The 27,693-nt window shown below is 47.0% G+C and overlaps 1 protein-coding gene across 1 annotated transcript in view; it reads left to right on the top strand.

Moving 5' to 3' along the window:
- The window catches only part of C4QH6orf58 (chromosome 4q C6orf58 homolog), a 369,601-nt gene that overhangs the window by 186,125 nt on the left and 155,783 nt on the right, over window positions 1-27,693 (top strand). The window contains exon 3 of the mRNA XM_069607496.1: window positions 14,756-14,940. Within this exon, the coding sequence (XP_069463597.1) occupies window positions 14,756-14,940 (185 nt within the window). The remainder of the gene's footprint in view (window positions 1-14,755; window positions 14,941-27,693) is intronic.

The raw sequence follows: 27,693 nt of genomic DNA, 5'->3' as shown, positions 1-27,693 counted from the left end.
ATTGCCCCAGTTCCGAAAACCAACAAAATAGAACAAGAGTCATATTCCATTATACCTAGCTGATGAATTCAGGTGACCTACCTGCTTTGAAAACACTAATTATTTTAAAAGTAAATGCTGAGAGACAAGGGCTAGTAGAGGTGGTAGCTCACCTTGCAGCAGTCTGCTAGCTTGATCCCAAGATCCAACTGTGAGCTTTTTAAATGCAGCAACTTTAACATAGACTATTGGAGCTGGAATTACCACAGCTGGTGGCACCAGACTTCCCCTCCAATGGATCCTCATTAAAGGATTTGAAGTGCACTCATTCCAATTACTTGGCCTCGAAAGAGCCCTGATATTTTAAGTCACTACCTCCCTGAGTTGGGAGCGGGTGATTTCTGCACCTGCCGCCTTCCTTGGATGTGGTAGCTGTTTCTCAGGCTTCTTCTCCTGAATGGAAACCTGAGTCCTTGATACCCATTGACACCATGGTAGTCACAGAATGTACCATCAAAAGTTGATAGGACAGGCATCCGAATGTGCCTTCACTGTCACAGGGATGTGCGATCGCCCCGAGATCATTTAGAGTCACCAAAGCGGCCGGTCGAACCTGGATTGGTCTTGGTCTGATGAATGTATGCACACCAGGAGGTCAGTACTCCTTTGCATGTATTAGATCTAGAATTACCACATTTGTCCAAGTGACAGATGGAGCAATCTAAGGAACCATTTGATGAGCCATTTGCAGTTTCACTGTACCGGCCGTGTGTACTTACACGTGCATGGCTCAATCTTTGAGACAACCATATGTTACTGGTAGGATCAACCAGGTAGATGCACCTGCTGTAGTGTTGCAGCGACGAGAGACATGCACCCGCCTCGTTCTGACCTTTCAACCCTTTGTGCCGTCTACAGGACCTGAGCGTGCCCCGACACGCAGGTGCTGGCAGCCCAGCCTTCTCTACCACCTGGACGGGTGGGATGGACAGGCTAGGTCTAGGCTCAACTTGAGGAAGAGGGTGGTGCCTGCCACACATGCTTCTACCACCGGTGTGGTGAAGGGTGGGTCAGCACTCCGTAGAACGGTGGTCATCCTGGAAAGCTCGGGAAAAACCTGCTCGGTCGAGATAAGTGAGGGCATGGCTCACGTGGGCCTGCGACTACTGCATGGCGGCCTGGACCTGTAGCCAGCTGACCCCTCTTCCACTCTGGTCTGACTAATGTGGAGCTGCCAGCCTTTGCACTGCTTGGAGGGAGCAACATTCGTTTAAAGGGGCAGTCCCCAAAGAGGCATGCTGCGGTCATTGCTGGGCAAGCTGCCCAACCCTAGATGGACCAAGAGCAGCAAACGATTGGGTGGATTGTAGGGAGCCAGACGGATAGGCTGCCCTGCCGTTGCCATTGAGGTGCAAGTCATCTGAGATTATTTGTTAGCCAGGCACCATGCTGGACATGAAAATAACTTGGCCACTCAGAAGAGCACCTCAGCAGGCAAAGCTCTACTGGCACATTGCGTAGGGCACGGCCCTTGGCCGTCTTGGGGATGTACAGAGCCTGGGTGTGTCAGCAAGAACCAAGTGGAGCACAGATAGGACCCTTACACACTGACAACAGTAAGCCAGAGGAAAATAACTATGTTTACTTGTAATCTGTGTGCCCTGGGTGACAGAGGAGGAGGTCTGGCAAAAAGTGTCTTAGACACAACAGGAGTACATTCCAGATTGGTGCCCATCCAGACTTCCAGAGCTGGCCAGCCACCTGGCCCTTCCATGCATTCGTAAGGTCAACTATCAGATGACTGGGCATGGAGAATAGACAACTAGCAGTTCAAAGCATCATAATGGTCCCACGTGCCCCATGCCCCTGGCCTCCTAGCACAGACCTCTGCCTGCAGAATTGCCCCAGGAAGCAGACCACAGGAGTAGGGGGGTGGGCAGTGGATCCCTTAGTAGGCTGGGTGACCACTAAACGCATTGGGGGTATAGATGGTCAGGGGGAGCTTCCCGGGAAGAGTGCACTGCTGGGTACACCATAGCTGTCAAGCTACCCTGTTCCATGCAGGACCCCTCTAGCCGTTCATAATTTGATTCTGCAGCGCATGGCCATACGAGCGGGTGGAGAGGTCTCACGTGACCTGCTTGGGCACTTGTACATCCAATAACATGTAACAACATGCACCCCTGACAGTTTGACTTGAAAGCATGGAACATGTACAGGCACCCATTGCTGAGGTACATGCAGCAACGCTGTTGCTCCGAGCCCCACAAATGACATGGTAACAAGTTATGTCTGGCCCCTCATGTAGTGGGCTGACACTGCCGTCCCTGAAAGTTCAATACACCAACATGTCATTATTAGACATCCATACACATGTGTCAGTCTCAGCTGCTGAGTGTGGATAATGCAATCATCATTTGCAAATTAGCAACCCATAGAGGTGTCATGCATATATGTCCCTCACACATCCTAACATCTCAATCTGGTGTCTGTTACTGTCTGAGTACTTGCTGTCATCAACTCAAATTGCATGTGCATGTGGGCACTTAATCACTAAGAACTGACAGTGGACATACCTACTTTTGTCCACTTTACAGATTTCTGGTATCCCATATACCAAGCATCGACATGAGGATTTATGCCAGTGAAGATTAGTGCAACACACATGCTTTGTACAGAAGAGGTTACCTGAAATCATGCATACCCATGCAGAACACACAAACACTGTATGGGAAAAATATGAGGCGGAACACAAAGTTTGTACATTTTGTTTGGTTATTTACCCACCCATTGATTGCCCATGGCCATGCTAATCCCTATGACCATTTCCACCTGTTTTTTGCCCCTCTCCAGCCAAAACACGTAGTTCTGGGACATATTTGAGCTAGCTTTAACAAACCTTACCATCAAACATTGGGCTTAAAGTGCCTGCCAGTGTTTTCTCAAAGTAGTCTTCTGAGAGTTAATGTCCTAATTGGAACTGTAAAAGTACACTGGTGAAAAGAAAATCTCAACCAGGTCTGCCTTCAGCCACTCGATTTATAAACACTTTCCTGTAGTCCTGGTAAAAACAAGCATTGGAAAAGCCAACAGTTTAAGCTTGTGTACATATTAGGCATTCAGCAGGCAGTGCTATTATATGCCCAGGTACTCTCACCACTATGCAGCTGCTACCATCAATGGACACTTAATCCCACTACAGTAGTGCCTGGCAATGCCTTTCCCATGCCTACACAAAAGCCGAGACTGTTGGTATTGCCAATGCTTGTTTAAGAATGCGTTTTATCTGTGCGCCCTTCCCAGCATGGGAATGGGATGAAATGGGTTAGTGATGCATGTTGTCTGGGCACCTTTAATACCGGATTAGTTTTTCTCATCTGCAAAATGTGTAACGTCCCAAGTCCCTCTATCATTGAAGATCAACTTGGAGAGATCATAAACTTATTTAAAACATGACTTTTTAATCCATATATGTCTAGGGCCACGTTTGGTTCCCAGTATGTCTGTGAATATAGAGACTGGGTTCTCTCAGGACCTGCATCTCCCACCCAGCTCAGTGGACCACACAGCCCCATTTGCAGTTTTCCTAGATAGAAGGTATTATTCATTATTTTGGGATCCATGCACCTTGAACTGGCCCATAAGAGCTGACGGTGCATTTCCCCACCTCGAACCAGCACTGCTAAACTGAGGCCATCGGGCTACAACCTGGCAGGCCATTACAGAAGATGGAAAGCCCACGTTCAAATCAGACTTTGTCCCACCGCACAAGAGACAGTCCAGCCCAAAGTGATTGGTAACATTCCTGCTGCATGATCCCAGAAGCAACGCAGACATTGGTCGGCCTCATTGGGCGTCATCAGTGAGGTGTACCTTGAATCTCTAGGGACGGATAGTTTGGGGCCTACGTCTGGGCATACTCATCCCACTCGGAGTGACTAAAGCAAAACAAAACAAGTGATGGCTGGAAGGTTTTGAATTGGTCTTCACTTATGGCATAGTTCTGGGCAACCCTCCAGGCCTTGGTCTTCACCCTACCATGGGGAAGACCACATGCTAATCGAGCATGGTTCCACCCCAAAAGGGGCAGTCCAGCATGAGTGTCTATGTCACATCCCTTCTGCACAAAACCATAAGCAACCCAGCCTTTCATTCAATAACTTAGTCTTTGGAGAGTAATAAAGTACACATTGGATAAGAGAGGAAATAGTTTGTTTAAGAAGGCAATGCCATCATCACCCATGCAGTGCCATTTATTGGAAAGTTCAAAATGTATTTTGTGTGTGAATATAAAACACCCACCTTCTGGTATTTACAAATCTTCCAGAGGAACAGAGTAGCCTGGAACATATGCAGTCTCTATTCATTTTAGCATTCAGTAAAACACCCACCCTTGAAGAACGGTTCTCCATTTACTCCCTTGTTTAACTATGACCTGCTTCCATGGTCATTGATTGAAGTGCTCGCTTGTGAAACATCCCGATTTCTAGAATGGGTCCAGGCTGGGATATTTCTACAACAAAATTCCATGCTCACGACCAAAGGTTCTCCAAATGGCCACCTCCATCTGGGTGATAAGCAGTCCTTGCACCAATGATTCGTTACAAAGACCCAGGAAGCAGGCTTGAAAGGGTGACAGGGCATCTCAATTTCGCTTGGTAAAGCTGGTTGGACCTGAGAAGAGAATAGTTATCTCTTTCAACCATCACTAGTTTTTGACACTGTTGCACAGTTGCATCATCCAAAAGCTGCACATTTCCCCGGGTTAAGTGTAGCAGGTGGGCTTTTGGTAAGAACAGTGGTCTGCTCATGAGTATATCATATGGACTCACACCTGCAAAAGTGCCTTGCATGCTCATCAAGGTAAGTGCGAGAGCATCTGGGTTCTTCAAACCAGTTTCTGCGCACACTTTGTCTATCTTATTCTTGAAAGCACCATTTTGTCTCTTCACTGCTTCCGCTGTTTGTGCATGATAGATACCAGGAATCCAAACAAAGGTTGTGCCCGCCAGGCAATCAGCTTGTATCCAAAAATCACCCAACCTTGAAGTACACTCCCACAAGATGTGTCATGGTGGGCCCATGGGCAGGGACTCATCTAAACTAGCCTAAATCACTATATTGGGTGTGGTGCTGGGCTCAGAGCGGGCCCATGCGTGCACATCGATATCTCCTCATTTCCCCGTGGTCATTTTACTGCAATTTCAAGAGACATTTAACCACATTTAAATGCAGTGTTATTGTGCAGGAAAGGTTCACGGTGTACTGCAATCGGGAGTAGAGGGGTCGGAGAGTAAGAGTTATAGGACAGTGGTATGGGGTCTGAACGCTTGAAAATATCATAGTAAAATGTGGTGAAACGTCCACCATGGGAAAATGACATAGGTCCTGCATAATGGCAATTTTAGACCTGCCTTGTGATTTCCCTGAATAAAATAAGACCCTTAAAGCAAAATGGCTGAGTGTAGGACTTAAACCCAATTAGTACTCCAATGGATGCCCAAATTGTATATTAGGTAAATAGTGCGATAAATTATCCTGCACCCCTGGTGAAGTAAAAACTAAATTAAAGCTGCTGACAGCCTTCTCCCTAGAAGAAATGTAGGGTGATATAATCATCCAAGGGCCAAATTGGGTGTTCACAAAAATCACCCCTGTCCCAGGAGCAATATGGGCAACTATGGGACCATATACATGGGTTGCAGTGACAGCGGGGACTTAAGCAGAAGCCCAGCTGACCATAAAAAGAGGTCAGAGTTCCTAGAATCCCACAAGGGGAATATGCAAAAATGTAGTGGTCCTTGCAAACAGACAGCAGAACCCCCCCAAAAACGAATTATGCACTAACACCTGTCTGATATAAATGCTTAAGTTATTATGATTTGCGCATGAGCTAATACCAACTACAGTTTAATTTGACCACTAAAGGCAAACAGTTTATTATCTTAACAGTGTTCTAAAATAATTGATTTGTAATTTACAGAAAGAAAATCACATTTTACAATTCTTTTTCCGAGGATCACCATATCCCATGGGTATAACACCAAGGACTGATGAATAACAATGCAGGGATGTGGCGATAAACAACAATGCGGATGCGTGGGCAGTAGATGCTCCACACTAAAGAGGGTATCTATTTATTGCCTATGGTGCATGCTTGTTAAGGGTATGCTCTTTCATTAACTAACAATTTCCTGCTTGTACTGGATTTGTGCTGATGATTTGTTTCCTTTGTTATTACAGATCATCTGAGTTTCATGAACCACTTTTCGATAATTAAATTAATAAATTAAAACATTTGATAGTTTTAAAGTAGTGCCAAAATGTTAGCATCACAGCGCGTAGGCCTCGTGTGTGGGTGGCATTCATGGCAAAAAAGATAACGTGAAAGATTTGGGTAGCATCAGTGAATAGGTGTTCAGAGAAACCGAAGAAGGAAAGGAGTTTGACCAAGGATGAGGTAGGCGTGGAGAGTAGAGAGTAGTGGGCCAAGGCAGAACCTTTGGAGACACTCACTGAGAGGTGAATGATTTTGGAGGTGTTCATGTTGCAGTAGAAAGAGAATGATTAGTCTGGCAGGAAAGTATATATTGAGTCTAATGCACTATCCTTGATGCCAAGCTGACAAGGCACTTGAGGAGGAAAAGGTGGTCAGGGAGGCTCCTAGAAGATTGAGAAGGGGGAGGATAGAGGAGAGACTGGAGCAGTGAGAAGTGGTTAAAAAGTTAGAGACGTGGGTCAGTTTGTTTCCACAGAGTGATGGGAAGGTAGTCAGAGTGGGTGTGGTTACAAACATTCTTACTCTCAAGCTAGTCGGCGATTGGTTAACAAGCTATTGATCTGGCCAGCCGTCCACCATGGAGCTAATGTGAAGGAATGGGAAAGGATCAGGAGGGTATAGGGGGCGAATGTAGTAAAGTTCAATACATTCTTGAGAGGAGCTAAGATGTAAAGTGGACGGGCCAGGTGGAAGCAAGAGCAGTAGTTGATCGGACCGAAAACAAAAGTAGGAATTAAGGTTTTAGGCTGCTGTCAGAGAAAACCTCGAGGTTTCAAGCCTTGGGGAAAGGGAAAGGGAAGTTCAGAGAAAAGGATAGAGGAGATGGGAGTATAGTCATGGCAGCTGAGATACTGGGGTATATCACTTCAGTTTCTGAAGAATTATGCATGAGGCACCGAAGTGGCAGATGGCAGAGAGACAGTTGGATATATGAGGCCAAAGTTCATGGGTGACGGCATAAAGGAGAAGAATTTGTGTCTTTTGTTGGCAAATAGGTGATAGGGGAACCCCTATTCTTTATTCCCAAATGAGGAGGCATATAGGCTGAAAAGTAGAGGTCTAAGGACAGCCCCTTGGGGACTGATGAGTGGAGGTGCCCGTGTTCACCGAGCTGGAGTAACATTTGTTTCAGAGATAGAAACGTGATGTTTCCAAACCCATTAGTACCCCTTAGTAGCTTGCTAGTACCCACCTTCTGGTCGGAAGTTTATAATATTTTTCGCATCTAACTGCTAATGGCACCAAGATGCTCGAGGCAGCATCTCATAGACGAAAAGTTTCCAAAACCAGTGGCTCGATTTTGATTCATTTCATATGAATTGATACTATGCACCTATATTGCAGCTGTCCCCCTTGGGAAGGCTGCCGGTATATAATCCTGAGATGTTTTGCCTGCTACTGCTGTCAACCTTAGCCAGCATAGTCAGCGTTGAGGGGTCATGGAAGTCATAATTCAACACATCTGGAGAGCTGTTGGTTGCAGGTGCTTGCACTGAGGATCAGAATTAAGAGATCGATCCAATACACCAGGAATTCTATGTCACTTTTACTTCTCTGGCAAGTTTACATCTTTCTGGGACAACTCCATTTCCCAATAGCATCCATGCAGTTTTCATGTCAAAGCATACCTATACATTGCAAAATCAAACCCATTTTCCTTGCACCAACAATATACAGGATATTCTGTCTGGGGTCACGTTCATTGTAAGAGTAAATTACATGAAGGGGGCTACTTCTGTTTGCAAAAGATCCCCTCAGGCCATGTTTATGTTTTCCACCACATAGTGGAACGGTCGAGAGTAAAATAGATGCAAAATCACTAGGACTCCTCACTTTTCCACTGCATTTGTGGACCAGTGCAAATACCTGCTGCAGTCAACCATTGCGGGAGAAAGTTATAATGGATTCCCATGGACTCTGCATGCCTTTGCCTTGCCATTGCATAAGCACCGGCATGAAATGACATGCCTGCGGTAATGCAGCTGCCTTTGTGAGGCAGAGCAGGAACAGCAACTCCCCCTTACCAATATGAGAGTCCTGCGCATCAGACAATGGCCCTCATTACGACCCTGGCGGAAAGCGACTGACCGGAGCGCCACAGCGTAAAAAGCGTTTCCGCCATTGCACGAAGGAGCAAAGTGCGGCCCATTCCGACCCATCGGGCACGAGCACCACGGCATGGCGGAAGTGCAAAGTCCGCGATGGCGGAAATGACCCCAAAACGGCCCACACCGCCGCCGTACGGCGCCCTAGGTGCAATACCGCCACCCCTCTTAGCGGTCACCGCAGTGTGCGCCTACCGGAAAGTACGGTGGCCGGAAATATACGGAAACGGAAGTGAAAACATGGGCCCGGAACGGGAAACATCCCGGCGTACACCTATAAATACACTAAAACCACACAACCATTAAAATCACTACCCTGAAACACACCCCAACCCGTCAACCACCCTAGCGAAACCAAGAAAAATGGGAAAAGTAGCGAAGAAAGCGTGCGACCGCAAGCGGCAGGTCCACTTCTCCCGTGAGGAACTCACCGTGCTAACAGAGACCCTCCAGGAGAATGCTGCCGTCGTCTTCTGCACGCAAATGACCAGGACGGCACTTGCAAACAAGAAGGCCATATGGGCTCTGGTGGCACAGCGGGTAAGTGCGGTGGGGACCGCACCCCGCACCCCACAGCAATGCCGCAAGCGATGGGACGACCTGCGGATACGCGTCCGCAGCATACTCTCTGCCAACCGCAACATTGCCACAGCCACCGGGGGAGGTCCTGAATCACCCATCAAGTTGACCCCCTGGGAAGAAATCTGTGCCTCCACCATCGGAATGGAGAGCATTGAGGGAGTCGGAGGGATGGAGAAAGGAGTGCAGACATCCGAAGATTCAGGTAGGTGGGCCAGATAAAACAATGCCAAATCCACACAGTCCATCCATGTGAAGTACCATGCGTCCACATAGTGCAACAGAAACACATGTCCAGGAGAACGTCCACACACATCGGCCTGCAAGCGCACGTTAAAACCCACAATAAATACATAAATAATTAAAAACCCCTAATACACGCACTACACGTGCAGCAGGCACACCCTAACTGCAGGCTGCCAGACAACTGCACCCTCACTCCACACACAAATCAAAGCACCTCCAAGGCCCCGACCCAAATCACCCTCAGGTACCACCCCAATGCATGTGATACAATGCCATTCCAATTCCCACAGACCCATCAATAACCCTCGCCCTCCTTTACTCCACCACAGGGTCCGATCCAAACGACGAGCTACAGGACACCCTTACCAGCACACCTGCAAAGAGGGCCAAGACCAACGGCCAGAGACCCTCCACCTCAGCTGCACGCATCAAGACACGGCAGCAGCACAAATCAGGTGGCAGCACAGAGGAGGGAACATCAACAGGCACCCCAGCAGCCAGCATGCCCACAACACCACCACCACAGGTCCCCCCAATGGATGCCACAGAAGGCACTGCCTCTGGTGGCAGCAGCACCATAGGTGACACCCCATTGATGGCAGCATGCTCGGACACAGAAAACGGGGATGCCGAAGTCAGATCCATCCATGACCTGTCCCAATCCCCCTGTCTGTTCCATCCCGTACAACATGAGGATACCACGCAGGGGCACCCACCAGACGACGACTGGCCATCCCCCACAAGCCCTGTGGCAAGGCAACATGAGGACAACAGCCCCTCTGTGACACCCCCGCAAATGGCCATGGCCCAGCAGAGGCAACAGTCCCTCGACCAGTTGATCGAACAACAGCAGCAACTGGCCACACTCCTCAAGGACCATGCCGATGAATGTGGGGGCACTAAGGCAGACATAGAAACATCAACTGAGACACTTAGGGCAGAAATGGCGAGAGGTACAGAGACGCTAAGGGCACAAATTGAGAGAAGCACCGAGAGCCTGAGGGGGGAACTGCATGCGACGTCCAAAGACGTATGTGCCGAACTTGCCGCAGTGCGCCGTGTGCTCACTGAGCTCTCGCAAACCCTTAGGGACATGCATGGACGTGAGCAGGCAGACACATCATCCGTTGCAAGTTCCGTCCAGGGCAGCCCCCAACGTAGATCTGGGAGGAACCTGCGCTCCACAGGCAGGGGTGCCCCTGATACCCGCAGAGGGGGCATGCAATAGCGACAGCCCACTTACAATGAGCATCTTTGGACACTGGTGTTCGGGGGGGAGGTAGGAGGGTGGAGGGGGTGTGTTGGGCTCACTTGGGTGGCGGGTCGATAGGGTGTTTAACATGATATCACATATGCCATAAAAAGTGCACGATCAACCAATGAGAAGTGTGGACATTGATCTTTGTGTACTAGGCCATCATAGGCGTACAGTCCATATTGTGCATGTCCCAGACACACGCAGTGCCACGAGTCCCGTGTCCATGTATCAGCCACCAGGCGTGAGTGCTAGAAGCATACATCAATGAGATGCTGACGAATGTCACGGGCCTCCGGTGCCTCGCAGACTCCATGAGGTGCTGCCACATCCCCACCCTCATCATGACCATCATCAGGTGCTTGCAGTTCTGCGTCAGGGGGCATGGGCACATTTCTACGTACGCACATGTTGTGGAGAATGACACATGCCATCACCATCTTTGCAACCTTCTCATGGCGGTACAGGAGTGCCCCGCCAGACCTGCTGAGGCAGCGGAAACGGGTCTTCAGTAGGCCGAATGCCTGTTCAATGACTACACGGGTACGTGAGTGGGCATGGTTGTAGTCCTCCTCATGCTGGTCCCGTGGGTTCCGGACTGGTGTGAGGAGCCATCTCTTCAGTGGATATCCAGCATCACCTGTATGTGGACGAGAAACGTATGATGTGGAATGCCATTGATACGTACGCACACCCCCCCCCCCCCCTTCCTGGCAGGTCAATGCCAATTCACATACCCCACATCATCATGCATGTAATGAGACTCACCGAGTAGCCAGGATCTGTTCCCTGCGTGTCGCTCCATGTAGCGTGGTATTGTAGAGTTCCTCAAGACCATCGAATCATGGGTTGATCCAGGGAATCGGGCACAACAATGTGTAATGATCCTGTTGGAGTCACACACCATCTGTACATTCAGGGAATGAAATTGTTTTCGGTTGCGGTACTGGGCCTCCATGGCATGTGGGACGACCAATTCAACATGGGTGCAGTCGATGGCACCAATGCAACCCGGTATGCCGGCAAGTGCATGGAATCCCACTTTTGTGTTGGTTATTTCCTGCTCCGAGCGTGGTAGAGAGATGTAGTCGTCTGCGTGCTTCAGGAGGGCATCGAGCACTTGCAATAGTGTCCGTGAGAACAGTGGCTGAGAAATGCCATGCAACTGTCCGACTGTGTGCTGGTAGGTGCCTGTGGCCAGGAAGTGGAGTACAGACACCACCTTCAGTAGGGGTGGGATGGCGGTTGGGCTATCTATCATGCTGACAAGGTCAGCCTGTGTCATGTCCACAATGGCGGTTATGGTGTCCCGGTCCAGACGGTAGAGGGTGTGGATCTGCTCATCAGTGAGGTTGAACGGATGTGCTCGGAGGCGTGGGATTGCGGGCTGCCTGCGTGGTGGTAGTGGCTGTGCTGGCAGCCCTTGCTGGCCCTGCCTTGGCCTCCTCCTCCTCCTGCGTCTCCTCCGTGCGGCTGGTTGTAGTTGGTGTTCGTCTTCTTCTTGGAGTCGGAGCGCTTGCAGTGCTATCAGGTCCCCCAGGGCCAACATCGCGAGCCCTGTCGGTAGCATTTCGGTGTGGTTGTGGGAGGAGACTGGCTGTGCAATTTATGTGTTTTCAGGCTGTATGGCCTCCACCTGTGGTGATTGATTCCACCTGTGCAAACTGCTCTCCCCTTTGGCCGAGCACGTCCCGCGCACAACGCTGCAAATCGGGGAATTGTATCTTGCTATTGCAACCATGTATTTGTACCCGATGGCCGTGTAAGATTGGTTGATATGTTCATTCTGCTGTGGTCCCATTGTTTCCCATACTATCTGTGCAGTCGCGAACTGACTTGTGAGGGGTCAGTGGAACGTAGTACTCGAGTAACGGTGGACCCTCATGCATCACTGCACCGAGGTTCAACGACGGGCGGGGCGTCCCATTCGTGGGTGAAGGCAGTTGCCATTTTCACACACAGCCGCACTCGATGGAATAATTAGTGATTTCAAACGGCCACAGATGCCTTTTCGACGTGATGTTGCAAATGAGGAATTCGAGGGGCGGCGCTTTCGGTTTCCAGCTAGCGGCGAGGAGATGCCCACAGGTCTGACTGCAAATGTAACGTTCTATTGTTCTATGTCCTTGAGACAGGGCCCATGGCGAGGGAGCAATGATTGATATGAATAGTTTGGGATGCGCAATAGCTACGTGGGCGATGAGGCCGTCCGTTCCCCAAAAACATGTTACTTCACAACACTGGAATTACGGGCTGGGGCACTGTGGATTTAGCAGGCTGCATAACGCACGGACTCAATGGATGTTTCTAATGTTATGTGAGTAATTATTCAGGCATTTTGATCCCGGGATGAGGGAATGATGGATGGATGCATGGGCAGGTGATTTGATACAGAGTTTGCCATGTACAGGGCTTCTTGGGATCTATCCGCCTCCCCTACGCTATGTGATGCAGGGCTGCCATTGTGGGACCATCGTCCATCTGGCCTTGTTGAGCCCTCCCTGTCTCGAGGCGCCCTCAGACACTTGTGTCCATGCACGTTAACATTCCCATCTGATGGAATCTGTTTTGACAGACGCATGCACAGGTACACTCGTTTGTGATGGTGTTTGCACCTCGATATAGATGGCTATGAGTCGCAAGTGGTTTTGGGGTGGTGATGATCCTTTTGGTTGGGCTAGCATGCATATGGCTGTGGATTTCGTGTGATCATTGAAGTGAGTAGTTGGAATGTAGTTCTGATGGCCATTCTGTTCTTTTTCTTTTCTTTTGGTTGACAGGTATCTCCTCCCCTTTTGCCACTGCCATCTGTATGCCACTCCTGCTGATGGATTTTACTCCCGACACCTGCTGCTTCGTGTTAATCAGTGGAGCAGCATTATGATCTTATGGGACGATCGCCAATGGCCCACATGCCCTTACGCAGTACTGGTGGCTCGGAGCAACATTTCGGCCTTTCAGCTGGACTAGTGCCTCCCCATTGGGTCGGCCCTGCGGTTCTGTGCGCTTCCATGTTGCCTTTTCGTACGTGATTGTGGCTCTGTGTACCATGGGGGAACAGGGCGACACACAGGTAGTGGCTGGTCATTTCTTGCGGAAGCAGCCCACAATGGTGATTGGTGTTTTGGAGTTCATGGCCTGATGGCTGTATGGGCTTGGTGATTTTGATGTGCATTAAATTTCTATTCGGATTTGGCCCGTGTAGCGTTTTTCTTTGCAAATGATGTGGCATATGCCAATTTGGGGGGCGATGTATTGTGAGGGGATCTGCATCGGGTTCCGGCTTCGGGGTTTAGTTGCGTGGTACTGTACTGGCCGTGTTTGCCTACGAAGCCCAGTGAGGTCAGGGATGGGGGCTGGCAATATGACAGTTTGAATGTTGTCATGCTCAGGGGCGGGGGATTGGGTTTTGTGTGACAGATGCCGGTCAGCCAGGTGGACTGGTGGAATGATGTGATTTTCGGAATATTGCTGGTCACAGGTGCCTGTGTTTGCGTGCGTTTCTTGGTGGGGGACTGTGGTCATGTCCATTGGGATGGCTTCTGTATTCGTGCCATCTGTGCCCTGCAGCTCCCATTGGCCCCTGTTGTGTTTCTTTTGTTCGTTGGCATGCATGGGTGACTTGTACATTTCAATGGTTGCATTGTGGCTTCATTGCACCTACGGGGAGTTGTACTTTGTGGGCAGGGAGCGGTGTACAGGCACTCAGTGGGGCCGTTTACGGTTGATTCACGATGCCGTACTTCTCGCCATGGCGGAATGGTACATTACGCCATGCCTGATGGCGTTAGGTACAAGTCCGCTAGGGTCGGAATTGGCGTACCGTTGCACCATGGTGGTGTTTGCGGTTTGGCATGGCGCGCGCGCGCGTGCTTGGTGCAGTTAGCGTTGGCGTTCACTACGGTGTCGCTAATGGCTTCGTACTTTGCGGTGACGGGTCATAGTCGCACCGAGCGCTATTCGATGGCGGTATTGCATTTCCGCCATCGTTTTTCGATTTCCGCCCGGGTCGTAATGAGGGCCAATGTGGTGGTGAACACTTTTACCACCACTTCTTCAGAACTGCTTCATCTGGAACATGACCCACTCTATGTTGTCTCAGCTGCTTGAACTTTAAATAAAAAAAAAACATTTGCCATTTGTGAACATGGACATCATTTAGGGTCATACTGGGATATAAATGTGGTAAAATGATTTGCAAAAAGCATGTCAAATTTCACACATTACAGCAGCATAGCTTTTGTATGTAATTCCTTTAGTGTATACAGAACTAACTTCAAGGTTATCCTCCTCTTCCTTTCCTCCTTGCAGGCATGAATTATGATTTCTCAGTAGTCCCTTTCCTGGCTGCAGCTGAAGTTGGAATCATTGACAACTGGCAAGACAAGATGCAATTGCAGCCGCCAGAACAATTCATTGATGACTTTTGTAACAGCATCACCAGCTGTCATGCATCCCGGCCAGAGGCAATGGAAAAATGGGTACACTTTTTTAAGGTAACCGAAGCACTATGATGATTTACAAATATTATGAGTTTGGCACTCATTAAGAGGTTACCCTTTAGATTTGCTGTTGCTAGCTACTGAACGCATACAACGAAAATGACAAAATGGTAAAACAAAATTTAGAAAACACCAAATCACAAACGTAAAAATCCAGAATAAATAGAAAAGTTTAATTTAAAAAAAAGTTCCAGTGTCTGACTGAAGGAGGAAGAGTGGCGAGGCAGCTAAGTGCATTTACTGTGAGGTATGGGTTTGGTGGGCCTAAGGCTGGTATGGGAGTTTACCTCTGATTAATAAGATTTTGGCCTAAAAAGTACAGATAGGGTGGAGGTAAGCAGACTAGAGGTTACATGAAACATAGAGCAGTCAAGACAATAAGAAGTTACTATACGTAACTCTGACTTACCCTTAACGTACTCCCAGAGAGGGCTATTGGACCCACAGAAGCAGTTACAGTGAGTCATTCTGACTTACTCCCCCGACTTTCTACTAGTGGCATACACCTTGCAGAATTTAGTGCATGCTGGTATGTCTCAGGCGGTATATGCTAAATAATCCAGAGGAAAATTATATGTCAGGGAATTAAGGGTCTCTAACCAGTTCTGCATGAAACATCCGCCTGTGTGTGAGTTTACATGGCTAGCATTGCTGTAGGTGTCGGCATAATGGATAGAAGCACAGCACTTACCTCAGTCAGCATTAAAGCCGGATCTTGTGATGTATTACTGGGAAGCTACCATCATTACAGGAAGATGAAGGAAAATGCGTGTCCATGAGGAGAAAGCGACATCTGTTTATTTGCAGCCCCATTTCTTAAATGGAAGGTCGCAAAGCTTTGTATTTTACAATTCCCATTCTTAAGTGAGAAAGGGGGGTCTGTTCTTGGAATGGGAAGCGTCTTTGTTTGGTTTCTGAAGGGTAATAACCATTGCCAAAAGGCTAGATCATGATGCCTCACCGAATCTATCAGGCTGTTGAAGAATGACCAGAGTTTCGGGCTCATGCCTTCAAATTGGTGCAACAACCTTTGTGCATTTACTTTCTTAAGCTGCCCAACAGCTCTTTATCTTTTCTAGCGATATATCATTTTCTAGTTGACTTATATAATTTCCGCTATCTGGGGATAACTCGGTGCACTTGCAGAATGAGAGTTGTTTGACCACTTGCATGTGGCTGGCATACACTCAAGGTCAGACTTTTTTTTAGAATCAGACCCAGAAGAAGGAAAGGTGAGGAGATATGTTCCTCCAGAAATTTCTGTCAAAGTGATATTTTGGTTAATCACTTTTTTTATTCTCTGGTGGAAAAGAAACTCTTTAGCGTCTCCCCTAGAAATCAGTTGGGGGAGCATGAAATGTAGCTTTTGCAACATTCGGCCATGACAACTCTTTAGTTCCAATAGGTCCTGGATAACGAAGAACTGCAAACATGCAGAACAAATGGGTTAAGAACACTGACAATGCAGTTTAGAAGGTCTCATGATGTTGAATCGGTTTTTCCAGTTAGTATGAACTTGCAAAGACTGCCCTATGTGCTGGAACAACTCTTGCCCGGCTCACCTCATTCCTTTTGGACCGGGGTTTCAGGTGTCACTAGGTAATCTGACCCCTTGACCAATGAAAAGTACTTCTGCACATTCTGTTTGGTTTTTTGAAGTGCACATGATTCCCTTTGCTCTGAATCAAGGTCCCTTTCCAACAAAATGCTGAAGACTCCCAACTCCAGATCCACTTTGGAAAGGGGAAAGAAAATTACCTCAATGTGATGGATTATCTTCGCCAAGTCCAACAGTGGTTACATCACATCTTCCTGGGCCTAAATTGAAAATCAAACTGACATTCTGATCTGCCATCAAAATTAATATTTACCAATTATTTTGCCTCACAACCTGGCACCCTCTTTTCGAACTGTGGCTTAAACTGCATGTGAGTCATTTTTGGGAGAGACCTCTTATTTGCAGTATTGATCTCTAGATACTAAGAATAACCCTCCCTTAAGTGGATTTCTGTCACAAAGTACAGGTCATGGAAGGACTCAATCTGTCTAGATTGGATAACTGTAATGGCCGGTACTTAGGTTTTCCCAAATACACCCTCAAGCAGCTGCAACTAGTTACACAATTAGCTGCCTGAATGAGGTTAGAAAGCCTTGGTTGGCTCCTGCTGATACTAAGACCTGAATTCCTCAATATTTCCCATATCGATATGGTGTACCTGACCTAAATATCTGTCTGAGGAGCTAAAATGATATTAACCAACAAGCAGCTTTAGTTCTTCCATCACAGGCCCATCATGTTTTGCAAGATACAAACCCAAATGCACAGGCGGCATCTGACTAGGGGTGAATGGATCCATTACCTGGAACAATCTACTATCAAACTTGAGCCTCTAGAAAAACCATTGTCTGTTTAAGAAAAGTGTAAAATCCCTGCTATTCCAGAAGCCCTTCTCTATCTAACTTCAGTCCAGTTCACCTGCTTCACCTGCAGGTGTGTATGCAATGGCAAGGCAAAGGCAGGCATGTTCCAAGGGAATCCATTATAACTTTCTCCCGCAATGGTTAATTGTAGGAAGTATTTGCACTTTTCCACAAATGTAGTGGAAAAGTGACGAGTAGTAGTGTTTTTGCCTCTATTTTACTCTCAACTTTTTCACTATGTGGTGGAAAACATAAACATGGCCTGAGGGGATCTTTTGCAAACAGAAGTAGCCCCCTCCATGTAATTTACTCTTACAATGAAGATTACCCCATAATATCCTGGATATTGTTGGTTCAAGGACAATGAGTTTGGTTTTGAAACTTTTATTCTTTGACATGAAATCTGCATGGATGGCATCAGGGGATTGGAGTTCTTCCATAAAGATGTAAACTTGCTGAAGAAGTAGAAATGACATAGTAGGCCAATGCGTGTTTCTAAACCTTAACCTTACTGTTCATTGACCCCAGCTTCCTTCATCTTCCACCTTTGTCTTCCTCCGAGGACCTCCTCCTTTCTCTTTCCTGTTCTCCTACATCTTCCTCTATGAGCTCCTTTGTCCCTTCTCCAATGTTGTCCTTCTTCCTTGCCTCTCTACCTGACTCTCCTTGAACCTCTGTCCTGCCAAACATTCACCATTTTGTGCTGGTCCCAGCTCCGTTTTATATCCAGACTCCACCCATGATTAGGGCATTTAGTGCTTCCGGGCTATTTGCCTTAGCGCTGGATTGAATGATAATGAAAGGCTCTTGCCCAACCACATGTCAGCCCACTGCCGTCTGATGTATTGTGGTCAGCTTGTGGCTCAGTTGGCCAAGTCTACATAATGGGGGTACTATCATCTTGGAATCAAGAAGCACTGCCATGGCAACTGCCTGATTCCATTGTGGCTCCCACCAGCCAGCAAGTGTGTCAACTGCCTCCTCCCAATTGCTACTTGTGGGAGTCATCGGTCCTCTCTACTATAATGAGAGTATCTGGTATGTATGTATGTTCACATTTACAGTGTTATCCATGGATGGGCCTCGCATGCACATCTCTTTTCTCACTTTTGAGCTGCGAGATCCCAAGTGGGACTAATGAACCACAGTTGTGGGGTGAATCTGCCGCTTCTTAATTTTGCCAGTGTTGTCTGCACCATTGGGAATTATCTATAAGCCTCCTCTACGGTTAGTATCAGGGCAGTAAACTGATTCTGCTTGCACTCAGAGTCCCACTGATCCCATTTCCTGGCCTCAAGGATGGGATTTCACAACTGGAGGTCTTTTTCATTATCAGTGGTGCCTAATGCGGTGGCCCACACACAAGGACAGAAAGACTGTTTTTGGAGCCTTAGCCTTTATTTGTGGCAGCCCCTACATCCTCTTCCCACAGCGACCCAGCAGTCTTCACTTCTCTTACTAACAGTTAGCCACACCATGGGCGCTTGCTTGCATTCTACACATCACCCAACCCCAAAATGACAGGATGAAATACAAAAGTTGGAACATAACCCCAATATTAAAGAAATAGATCACAAAGACTGAAACATAATTGGAACTATGTATAATATCATAAAGGATATGAGACACAACATAGATACTTATTCAAGCATGCAAGGCATAGACGCAAGCTGTGGTGTCCTGAACAATCACTAACCAACCACATAGTCATCCCACGTCGATGGGGTCTTCTTCACCCTGTCACTCCTGCGGATTCCTGACACCTGGTCCACTAACTCCACACTTCTCTCCCTTCAGGTACGACCACATTTCCCCTCACGGCTGAAATCCTCTTAAATACTGAACACTTTTCACCATGATGCTTCACTTTCAACCTGGGATTTCGCTCAAGCACCACATCTCTAACATTGAAACGCTTCTCCACCACCATGTGACACCGTTCATATGCCTTCATATAATGCTTCTGAGCACCAGACACCCAAACTCATCACCATCCTGCGACCCACATTCACGGTCATAGCCATTCCTAACCATACAGACAAAAACTTGTCCCAGGCTTCCTACTCCGGAGGCACACAAACAGCAACACACGTCACAGAATGTGGAGTTGTATGATAGCTCCACACCATCTGCTTCACCATCTCATGCCAAGCCCTGCCTGCTTTCATTGCCAACTGTAAGTCCCCTTTGATCACCCTATTCACTCTTTCCACTAGTTCATTGGCCTGCGGTGGTAAAAGGCTATCCTAAAATGCTTGATCGCATACTTCCTGAGAAACTCCTGCATCGTGCTCCAGGTGAACTGAACTCCATTGTCAGTAACCACCTACTGTGGAAACCCCTCTCTAAAGAACACCTCTTCTAAGAATCCAATCATGCCTCCAGTGGTTGCCTCCTTCACCGCTTTCCACTTCACCCATTTTAAAGAATCGTCAACCATGACAAAAATAAACCTAGCGCCCCAACATAATCCCATGACATCCATAGCAACTCAGCTGACTCAGAACTGGGCAAAGGGGAACATGTACATCCCTTACTCTTATCTGCCATCAAACAATCTCGACATTCCCTATCTCACGATCCATCATAAATTCCATGTTTGGCAAACAAAATCCTCACAAAGTCTCCTCTTGTTGAGGCTGTGGCACAAATGACCCTCATTGGCCAGTTCCATAGTGTTTTCTCTCAACTCACTAGGTGGAATCACTTTTCCTCCTCTCCCTTTCACCTATAATGCACAAATCATATTTAACCTCATACCACGCATCCATCGCCATTCCCAGCGTACTCCTATTGGGCCAACCACTGACCGACTATTCTTTCAAACATTGAAAAACCCTATCCACACCTTCAGCCTGTAACCACACACTGTCGTCAATTGCAGGCAAATCCACACTGGCTACTGCAAACTCCTCATCTATGCTATTACTCATGCTTTCAACTTCCCCAGCAGGTGATACTAACGGTAATCTCGACAGACAGTCAGCAACAGCATTCTTTTCACCTGGCAAGTACAACACTCAAAAATGGTATCCTTGTAAACTCAACACCCACCTGCAGATGTACGGTGTTGCATTTTCCACTCCCTTTCAGGAGAACAGCTGCACCAATGGTTTGCTATCTGACCTCACAGTAACTCTTCTCCCAAAAAAAAAACTTGAAGTACCCAATTGCCCAAAACATTGCCAACCCCTACCTCTCAATCACCAAATACTTGCATTAAGCTTCATTAAGAGATCTTGAACTAAAAGCAACTACATTTTCACCATCCACACAAACGTGATTAAGAGTACTGTGAGTGTGATGCTGATGCTGATGCTGAGTGTGAGGAAAAGGAATACAAAAATAAAAGTGGTCATGCAATGGGTCAAGCTAAACCTGTGCACATTTGAAAGTCTTCGATAGTTTGAGATAAATCGCAATTGGTCCAAGCCCGGCTGAGGGAGACTAATTGACTGAAAGAAAGGGATAGGCGGATCCAGGGTGAACCATGAGTCACCCGAGAAAGAATTCTCTGAACATTGGTTTAAAAGGGATCTGAGCCCGGAAGAAGGGGATCCTACTTGGAACTTATGAAAACAATCTGAGCCCGGCTGAGGGAGATCCAAGATAAACGCCCAACTTTTTGAATACATTTGAAAGGAAAAGAACATTTACATATTGTTTTTGCAGAGCACACCCTTTTGAGTCTAGAGACTTACAGGTAGCAAGGAGGCTTTGAACCAGAATGTCCTGAACTGTGAAGATTGAACTGTACCCTCGTGCCGCAGAAGCCAGAGTTTGCGCTTTGCTCGAGGGGACCAGCTTGCAACGTGCTGAAAACGTGGGGAAGGGAGGCCAATGGCCCAATTATGCTGACTTATCATTTTGTGAACATGTCTTTCTTTTTCATGAACTCCACCCCACACTATTTGTATTTCGCTGTAAGGATTGGCAATAGGTTTTTTAGTACAGGCCCTTTTATTTTGACGAGACTTCACTAGGACTGCATTATTATTATTTGATGGTCATAGCTTGCTCCCATCTTTAAATTTAGGTTTAGATAGGCTTTAATCATACCCCTGCAAAAGTTCAATAAACACCCTTGAACTGTGATCACTTGTATCTGTCTTACTGTTGATACCATGCCTTCCATACACTGTCCACTGTGACGAATCCTGAGATGTTGTCTCTTCTCCCCAATACCGAGCCCCTTCCCATGAGGCCAGGGAGGTGTGGCTGCTACCCGACAGTCACCCTGGGGGTGGTACTCAGCAGGAGGATCTCACAGGGTGAGACTCCCCTTGGGATCAGGGAGAGCGGCTCAGGAGAACGTGGTATGAAAAACCTAAAACCACATCCAACACACCTCCTTACACTAGGAACCTCACTGACCTATTTACTTCTCCCTTGTATGTCTGTAGGGTGACAAACCTTTCACCCTCTGAGATGAGGAAGAGTAAGGATTACTTGGTGAAGACTCCTTGACAGGTACTTGGATGAGGACGAGGTGTGGAGCCATGTAGAGCCATGATGAGAACTAGGATAAATGTTCTAATTGTTGTTGTCCACTCATCATAAAGTGCAAGGAAGGACTACGAGAAAGAGAGAAGCAGCCAACCATATTGCAAGACAGTGAAGCCTGGGAAGTTGGAAGAAGACACAGTTCACTCCTTGGCTCGGGAAAGACAGCAATTTCCATTTCTCGCAGGTGTCCAAGCAGAACATTGGCGAACAGGGACCTGAACGCGGGAAGCAGAAAGTAACCCTTCAGTCCCAGAACAAGGCAACAGGTCCACAAAGGGAAGGAACCCGAATGTGAAGACGCCCGCACAACCGAGATACAGAGAGAAAGACCCCAGGAGGGAGCGGGAACCGCGCAGGGACCAGTGGGGACTGGAAACCACAGGGGAACGAGACCCTCTATGAAAATAACAAGTGGGGAAATCTTCCTCGCCCACAGTACGTGGAGGGCGAGTAGACCAAGTCAGGGAGAAGTAGGAGGAAGAGAGAAAAAGGTCTGTGATCGAAACACCAGCCAGCAAGGGGAAGATAGTTGTCATCTTCTTCATGGCAGAACCTGGTCTGCCAAAACTAAAAAACAGAAAGATATGGGTCTGAGACCCACTACAACAGAGGGCAGCAGACCAAGATACGCCCTCTTCCTCAGGGCAGCACTTCACAAGCCAGAGAACCAAGTGGGGCATAGTGGGGATGCCTGGGTCAAGGACCCTACTGGCACATTAACTATATTGCTGTGAAACCCAAGGGGGAGACAAAAAAGGCCAGGGGAAGGTAGTCAGTCCCCCTGGTGTAGTGAACTGTGAGAATAAAGCCAAGGAAGGCCAGGGGAAGGGAGTCATTCCCCTGGCATTGTGGAATTGCAAAACAAAGTGATAAGGAAGTTCAGGGGAAGGGAGTCATTCCCCCTGGCTTTGTGTGAGGAAAAACACAAAGAACCAGATATCAGGTGAATTGAGTCATTCTCCTGATAATTGAGCTTACAAGGATGATCAAACCAGTGATCCAGGGGAATGGATTCATTTACCCTGGAGGGAAGAAAAAGCAAACTCTTGATATAGAGTGTTAAAGGATCACCCATCCTTTCTTTTGAATTACTGAAACAGGGGAAGGTAGTCATTCCCCCCAAGAAGAACTTGCAAACAGAATTGTGCCATCCAGTCCAGGAGTAGGGAGTCATTCTCCTGTACCAAGAACATTGGTGCAACCTTTAGTTTAGTTGTAAGTGGAAGGGACAGAGATAGGGATGTTTGACACAGGACAATGGACTCTTTTTAGTTGCAAGGACATCCTGACGGACCCATTAGCACTTTAGTTGAGGCTAAGGATCCTCTCATAGATATAGGGAAAATACGTTTTCTCTTTATTTTGATTTTAAATAAAAGTATATATATCCCACCATGCCACCTGTGCATTGGTCTCCTCCTTGTGCTCCCTTACACCACCCATATAAACTTGTTGAGATCCCTTAGGCCTACACACACAAATGCGAATGTTGCCATTCGGTTTTCCCACAATGACAATGGGTGCCAGTCATTTTGACCCTTACATCTGCTTTATGACATCCAGATTCAGCAACCTGTCAATCTCTTTCCTCAATGCATTCTGCATCTTCCATGGAACACGGCGCACTTCATGTACCACTGGCAGTGCATTATCCTTAAGCACAATGCAATGTTGAAAACCTTTTAGATCTCAAAGATCCTCTGAAAACTCTTCTGGGTATCTTTCTGTCCACTTGTCAGTTACGCCCGCCACCAACACAGGAGGGGACTCAAAAGCCTTATTGTGAATGCAAAGTTTATCTTGTCCTTCCAATCCTTGCAGAAATTACGCTTTATGGCCACATATACCCAACCCTCACATCTATGTTTGTTGTATTCTATTTTGGAACGGAACTTACCTAGTACACCATTTCAATATCCCTGCATGCCACAAGATCAATATCAGGCTGTTCCAAAACCTTAGATTCTTTACCAAGAATTTTCTGAGTATCAATGGATATTATTGTCCACCATGAACCACTCGGGGCATCATCTAGTAGAAACATGTCCTCTGCGTGGCAATGTGAGTGCTGCCACCTCAAATACACAACTACTGGTCACAAAGCAAATTTCAACATTTTCCACTGACTTGATCGAGTTGTCAAATCCTTTGACCAAGCCCAGTTTTTTGCAAGCTCTGGCATAGCGTCCTTTTCTTTTGCATCGTAGATAGATAGCGGTCCTCGCTGGGCAGAACTGACTATTTGAGAGGTGCCTAGGACTGCTACATCGGAAATATTTTTGGTCTTTCGGTCCCTCTTGTCTCCTTTTATCCGGGGTCTGCTTAATGGCACTCACTTCATTAATCTTTTATTTTTCCAATTTCGTTTCTCTCACATATTTGCCTGTTTCCTTAATGCTGCGAGTGATGCTAACAGCAACTTCTAAGGAGGGGTCATTGGCCAATAACCTCTCCTGAATCTTCAGATTGTTTTTCCAACGCATCCTCTCCCTCAGCGACTTCTCTCTGCTCCCCCAGCTCTCCCCCTTCTCTTACTAGTGGTTACCCACCCAACACGCGCTCACTCACTTCAACATTCTACACTTACGTTTTTGTGTTCTTTTTAACTTTTTTTTATAATTTACAGTTTTGTATTTATAGACTGTGTTGATCTTATTGAGTACGATATATTAAATGAATTGTGTTTATCATTTCAATTTCTCTACTGTAAATACATATATATTGATTGATTGATTGATTGATAACTACTCTGGTAAAATATTAAAACTTAGAAAGGCCTTAGGAAAAGCAGGAGGAATAATGAGTCTGCAGGTGATGCAAATAACACACTATTGTCTATCTGGAAATCGTGTGCAATTTAGCCTCGAATAATTCTCCAACAGGTAAAACTCTATTTCTTTACGTATCAATGCTGCTCGGTTTGTTATAGGAAGACAAGCTCCAGACATTTCTTTAGAAATTAGGGTTTTATAATGAAGCAAATTCAATATAATATTGTGTGTGTGTAAAAATAAAATTATGGAAATCATATGCAAATAAAGAATGTATTGTCAAATCACTTCACGATTTGAAAAAAGAGACTCTTCATTTTAGATCTTGCCTCACAATCTTCTGTAACACTGGCCTAGTCTCCTGCTTTTTAGACCACGGCCAGGAATCCAAGATTTATTACAGCAACAGAGGACAACAAACTCCCAAGCAGCACATGTGGGTTGGGGGCTCTCGAATGGCTGCCCTTTTCAGAGTTGCAGTGGGCAACTCTGGATTGCCCAGTTAGGATTGGTCTGAGTAGAGTTTAATTTTGCTCTGCAGAGCTTGTTGGTGAGGAAACTTAAATCTTTGAAAAATCCGCCATCTTATATAGGGAAATGGGAAGATTAGATTGGTTCCCATGATTAGTCCACCCATCAGGAATGCAATTCATTGGAATGAAGGCTACATAGATTGATTGTGAGGTCTCTTAGAACTTCAAATTTTAGAAGAAAGTAGATGGCCAAATGAAAGCATATCTAACACTAGTTTTACCACTATTATTTTAGGATACACAACACAACTGGGTGATAAGGAAACGTTTTTGTAGACGTTGTTTGAAAAGGGAATGCAGCTTGTTGCTGTGTGATGTGACAAAAGACTTGCTGTTTAAAAAGAAAGGGGTCTGACTTTGTAATCCAACTTGATATCTTGGAAGAGTAAATCGCTCACTAGGTTGTGTGCAGCTTTTAGGGCAGATGCATTCATCAGAGTGCAAACCACTAAGAAATTCACACTTTCGTGGAATGCTTGTTACAGGAAAACAAGTACACTTCTCTGCATAACAATGAATATTAGCTTCAAAATACCTTTCATAATGCACACTATTATTTTCCATCTAAATAGTATACATTTAATCACATGAATAAAGATGAAGAAAGAGACAGCCTCGTCAGACGTTGTACATAAGCCTGTTTTCTCTTCAGCTGCACAACATTAGGGCCCAATTCATGGAATCCAGCGCAGAAGTAGCACAAGCGCTGCACGCCGAGAAGGAGCGTGCGCAAACCAGCAATTACGCGGCACGCATATTCATAGATTTTCCGAGGCATCAGTAGCTGTGGTGCAATGAACATCAAGCAGCACCAGTAACACCCCCAACACGCCCCTGTGTGCAGGAAAAAGCCAGTGAAATGCCTAATACGGCGCAAGGGCGTGCGCCATCTGTGGCTCAGCACACAGCCCCCCATTGTAATCACATGAAAAATCTGCGTTTCCCCATGCACACAGCCAAAATGCGGCGAAAGGCCCACGCGTTCCACATCTGCACCCCAGCGCAATCGCGTACCACTGTCGCATCAGCCAAATCGCATGCAAAATCCTGTGTGTACCCCATTCGCCCCAGCGCAATCACGTACCCTGGTCACACCAGCCAAATCATGTGAAGTCCAGCTCGTACCCCGTCCGCACCCCAGCGTAATCGTGTACCCCGGTCGCACCAGCCAAATCGCGTGGAAAGGCCTGTGTGTACCCTATCCGCACCTCAGCACACTTGCATAGCCCGGTAGCACCAGCCAAATTGTGTGGAACGTCCCGCGCATACCCCGTCCACACCCCAGCGTAATCCAATATCCCGGTCGCAGTAGCCAAATTGCGTGGAAAGGCCCATGCATACCCCGTCCGCACCCCAGTGCAATCGCGTACCCCGGTCGCACCAGCCAAATCATGTGGAAAGGCCTGTGCGCACCGCGTCTGCACCCCATCGTAATCGCGTACCCCAGTCGCACCAGCCAAATCGCATGGAAAGTCTGCACGTACCCTGTCCGCACCCCAGCTTAATTGCATACCCTAGCCCCACCAGCAAATCACGTGTTATACCCATAAGGTCTTCTTAATGGATACCTTGTTTCAAAGACCTTCCTCAGAATTGACACAGTTACTGATTTCAAACTTGGCACAACCTCTGGTTTCCAGAACACTTGTAGCAGGGGCGCGGGACTTCCAGTAGAGGCATTTGGATCTTCCTCTACACTCCCCGCTATGATTGATTCATCAACCACACCATCACTGGCCTCCACATCCAGACATCCTCTCTTGAATAAATGCTTCTTTGGGGTCCAGATCTTTACTACTCCTTTCAGGGCTCCTGCTGATTTTACACGTTCATCAACACTCCGGGTCATGTAGTTGCACTGGCCATTCAGACTACAACAGACCCATCACCCCACATACTTTTTGTGGTTTCTTAGATGCAGGAACTTTGTTCCCTCTGGTGCTACAATACTGGCCTTAATGTAGTCTTTGATTTCTTCATCTGTCAACTCCTTAGGTTTGAGTCCCAATTCCACTTCGATCATGATCTTCATTCCTACTGCCTTCTTTGTTACCTTCTTGCATTGTAAAATTCTTCTCCTTATCATACAGAATCCATACATGATCATCACCAAGATTGCTCCAAGAAACTTAAAGATGCTCTCCATCCAGTGTGGAATCCATGAGAAGTTTGATGCAGATCAAATGTCGTCTGCAATATCTTCCACTTCATCTACCATCTTATTATGCAGGTTTGTTAGCAACTGTATGGCCTCCGTCAAGGTCCCATTTTCGTCATCGTGAGAAGGTATGAGCATGCAACAGGATGGCCCATTTTTGGCACAAACTCCTCCTTCCATCGCAGTGATCATATCAAGGACATATCTGTTCTGGAGAGTCATCAGTCTTATGGCTCTCATTTCTTCTCTGATAGCATTGAATCCCTTAATGGTAGTATTGATCATCTGCAGGAACTCCCAGTGAGTGATTTGCAACCACTTCGCATTCGCCATCGTCTGGATCCCAGGCATGAAGATA

The sequence above is a fragment of the Ambystoma mexicanum genome, chromosome 4q, assembly GCF_040938575.1.
Source record: "Ambystoma mexicanum isolate Mex_15411 chromosome 4q, UKY_AmexF1_1, whole genome shotgun sequence".
Taxonomy (NCBI): domain Eukaryota; kingdom Metazoa; phylum Chordata; class Amphibia; order Caudata; family Ambystomatidae; genus Ambystoma; species Ambystoma mexicanum.
This window is presented reverse-complemented; position numbering and strand designations above follow the sequence as displayed.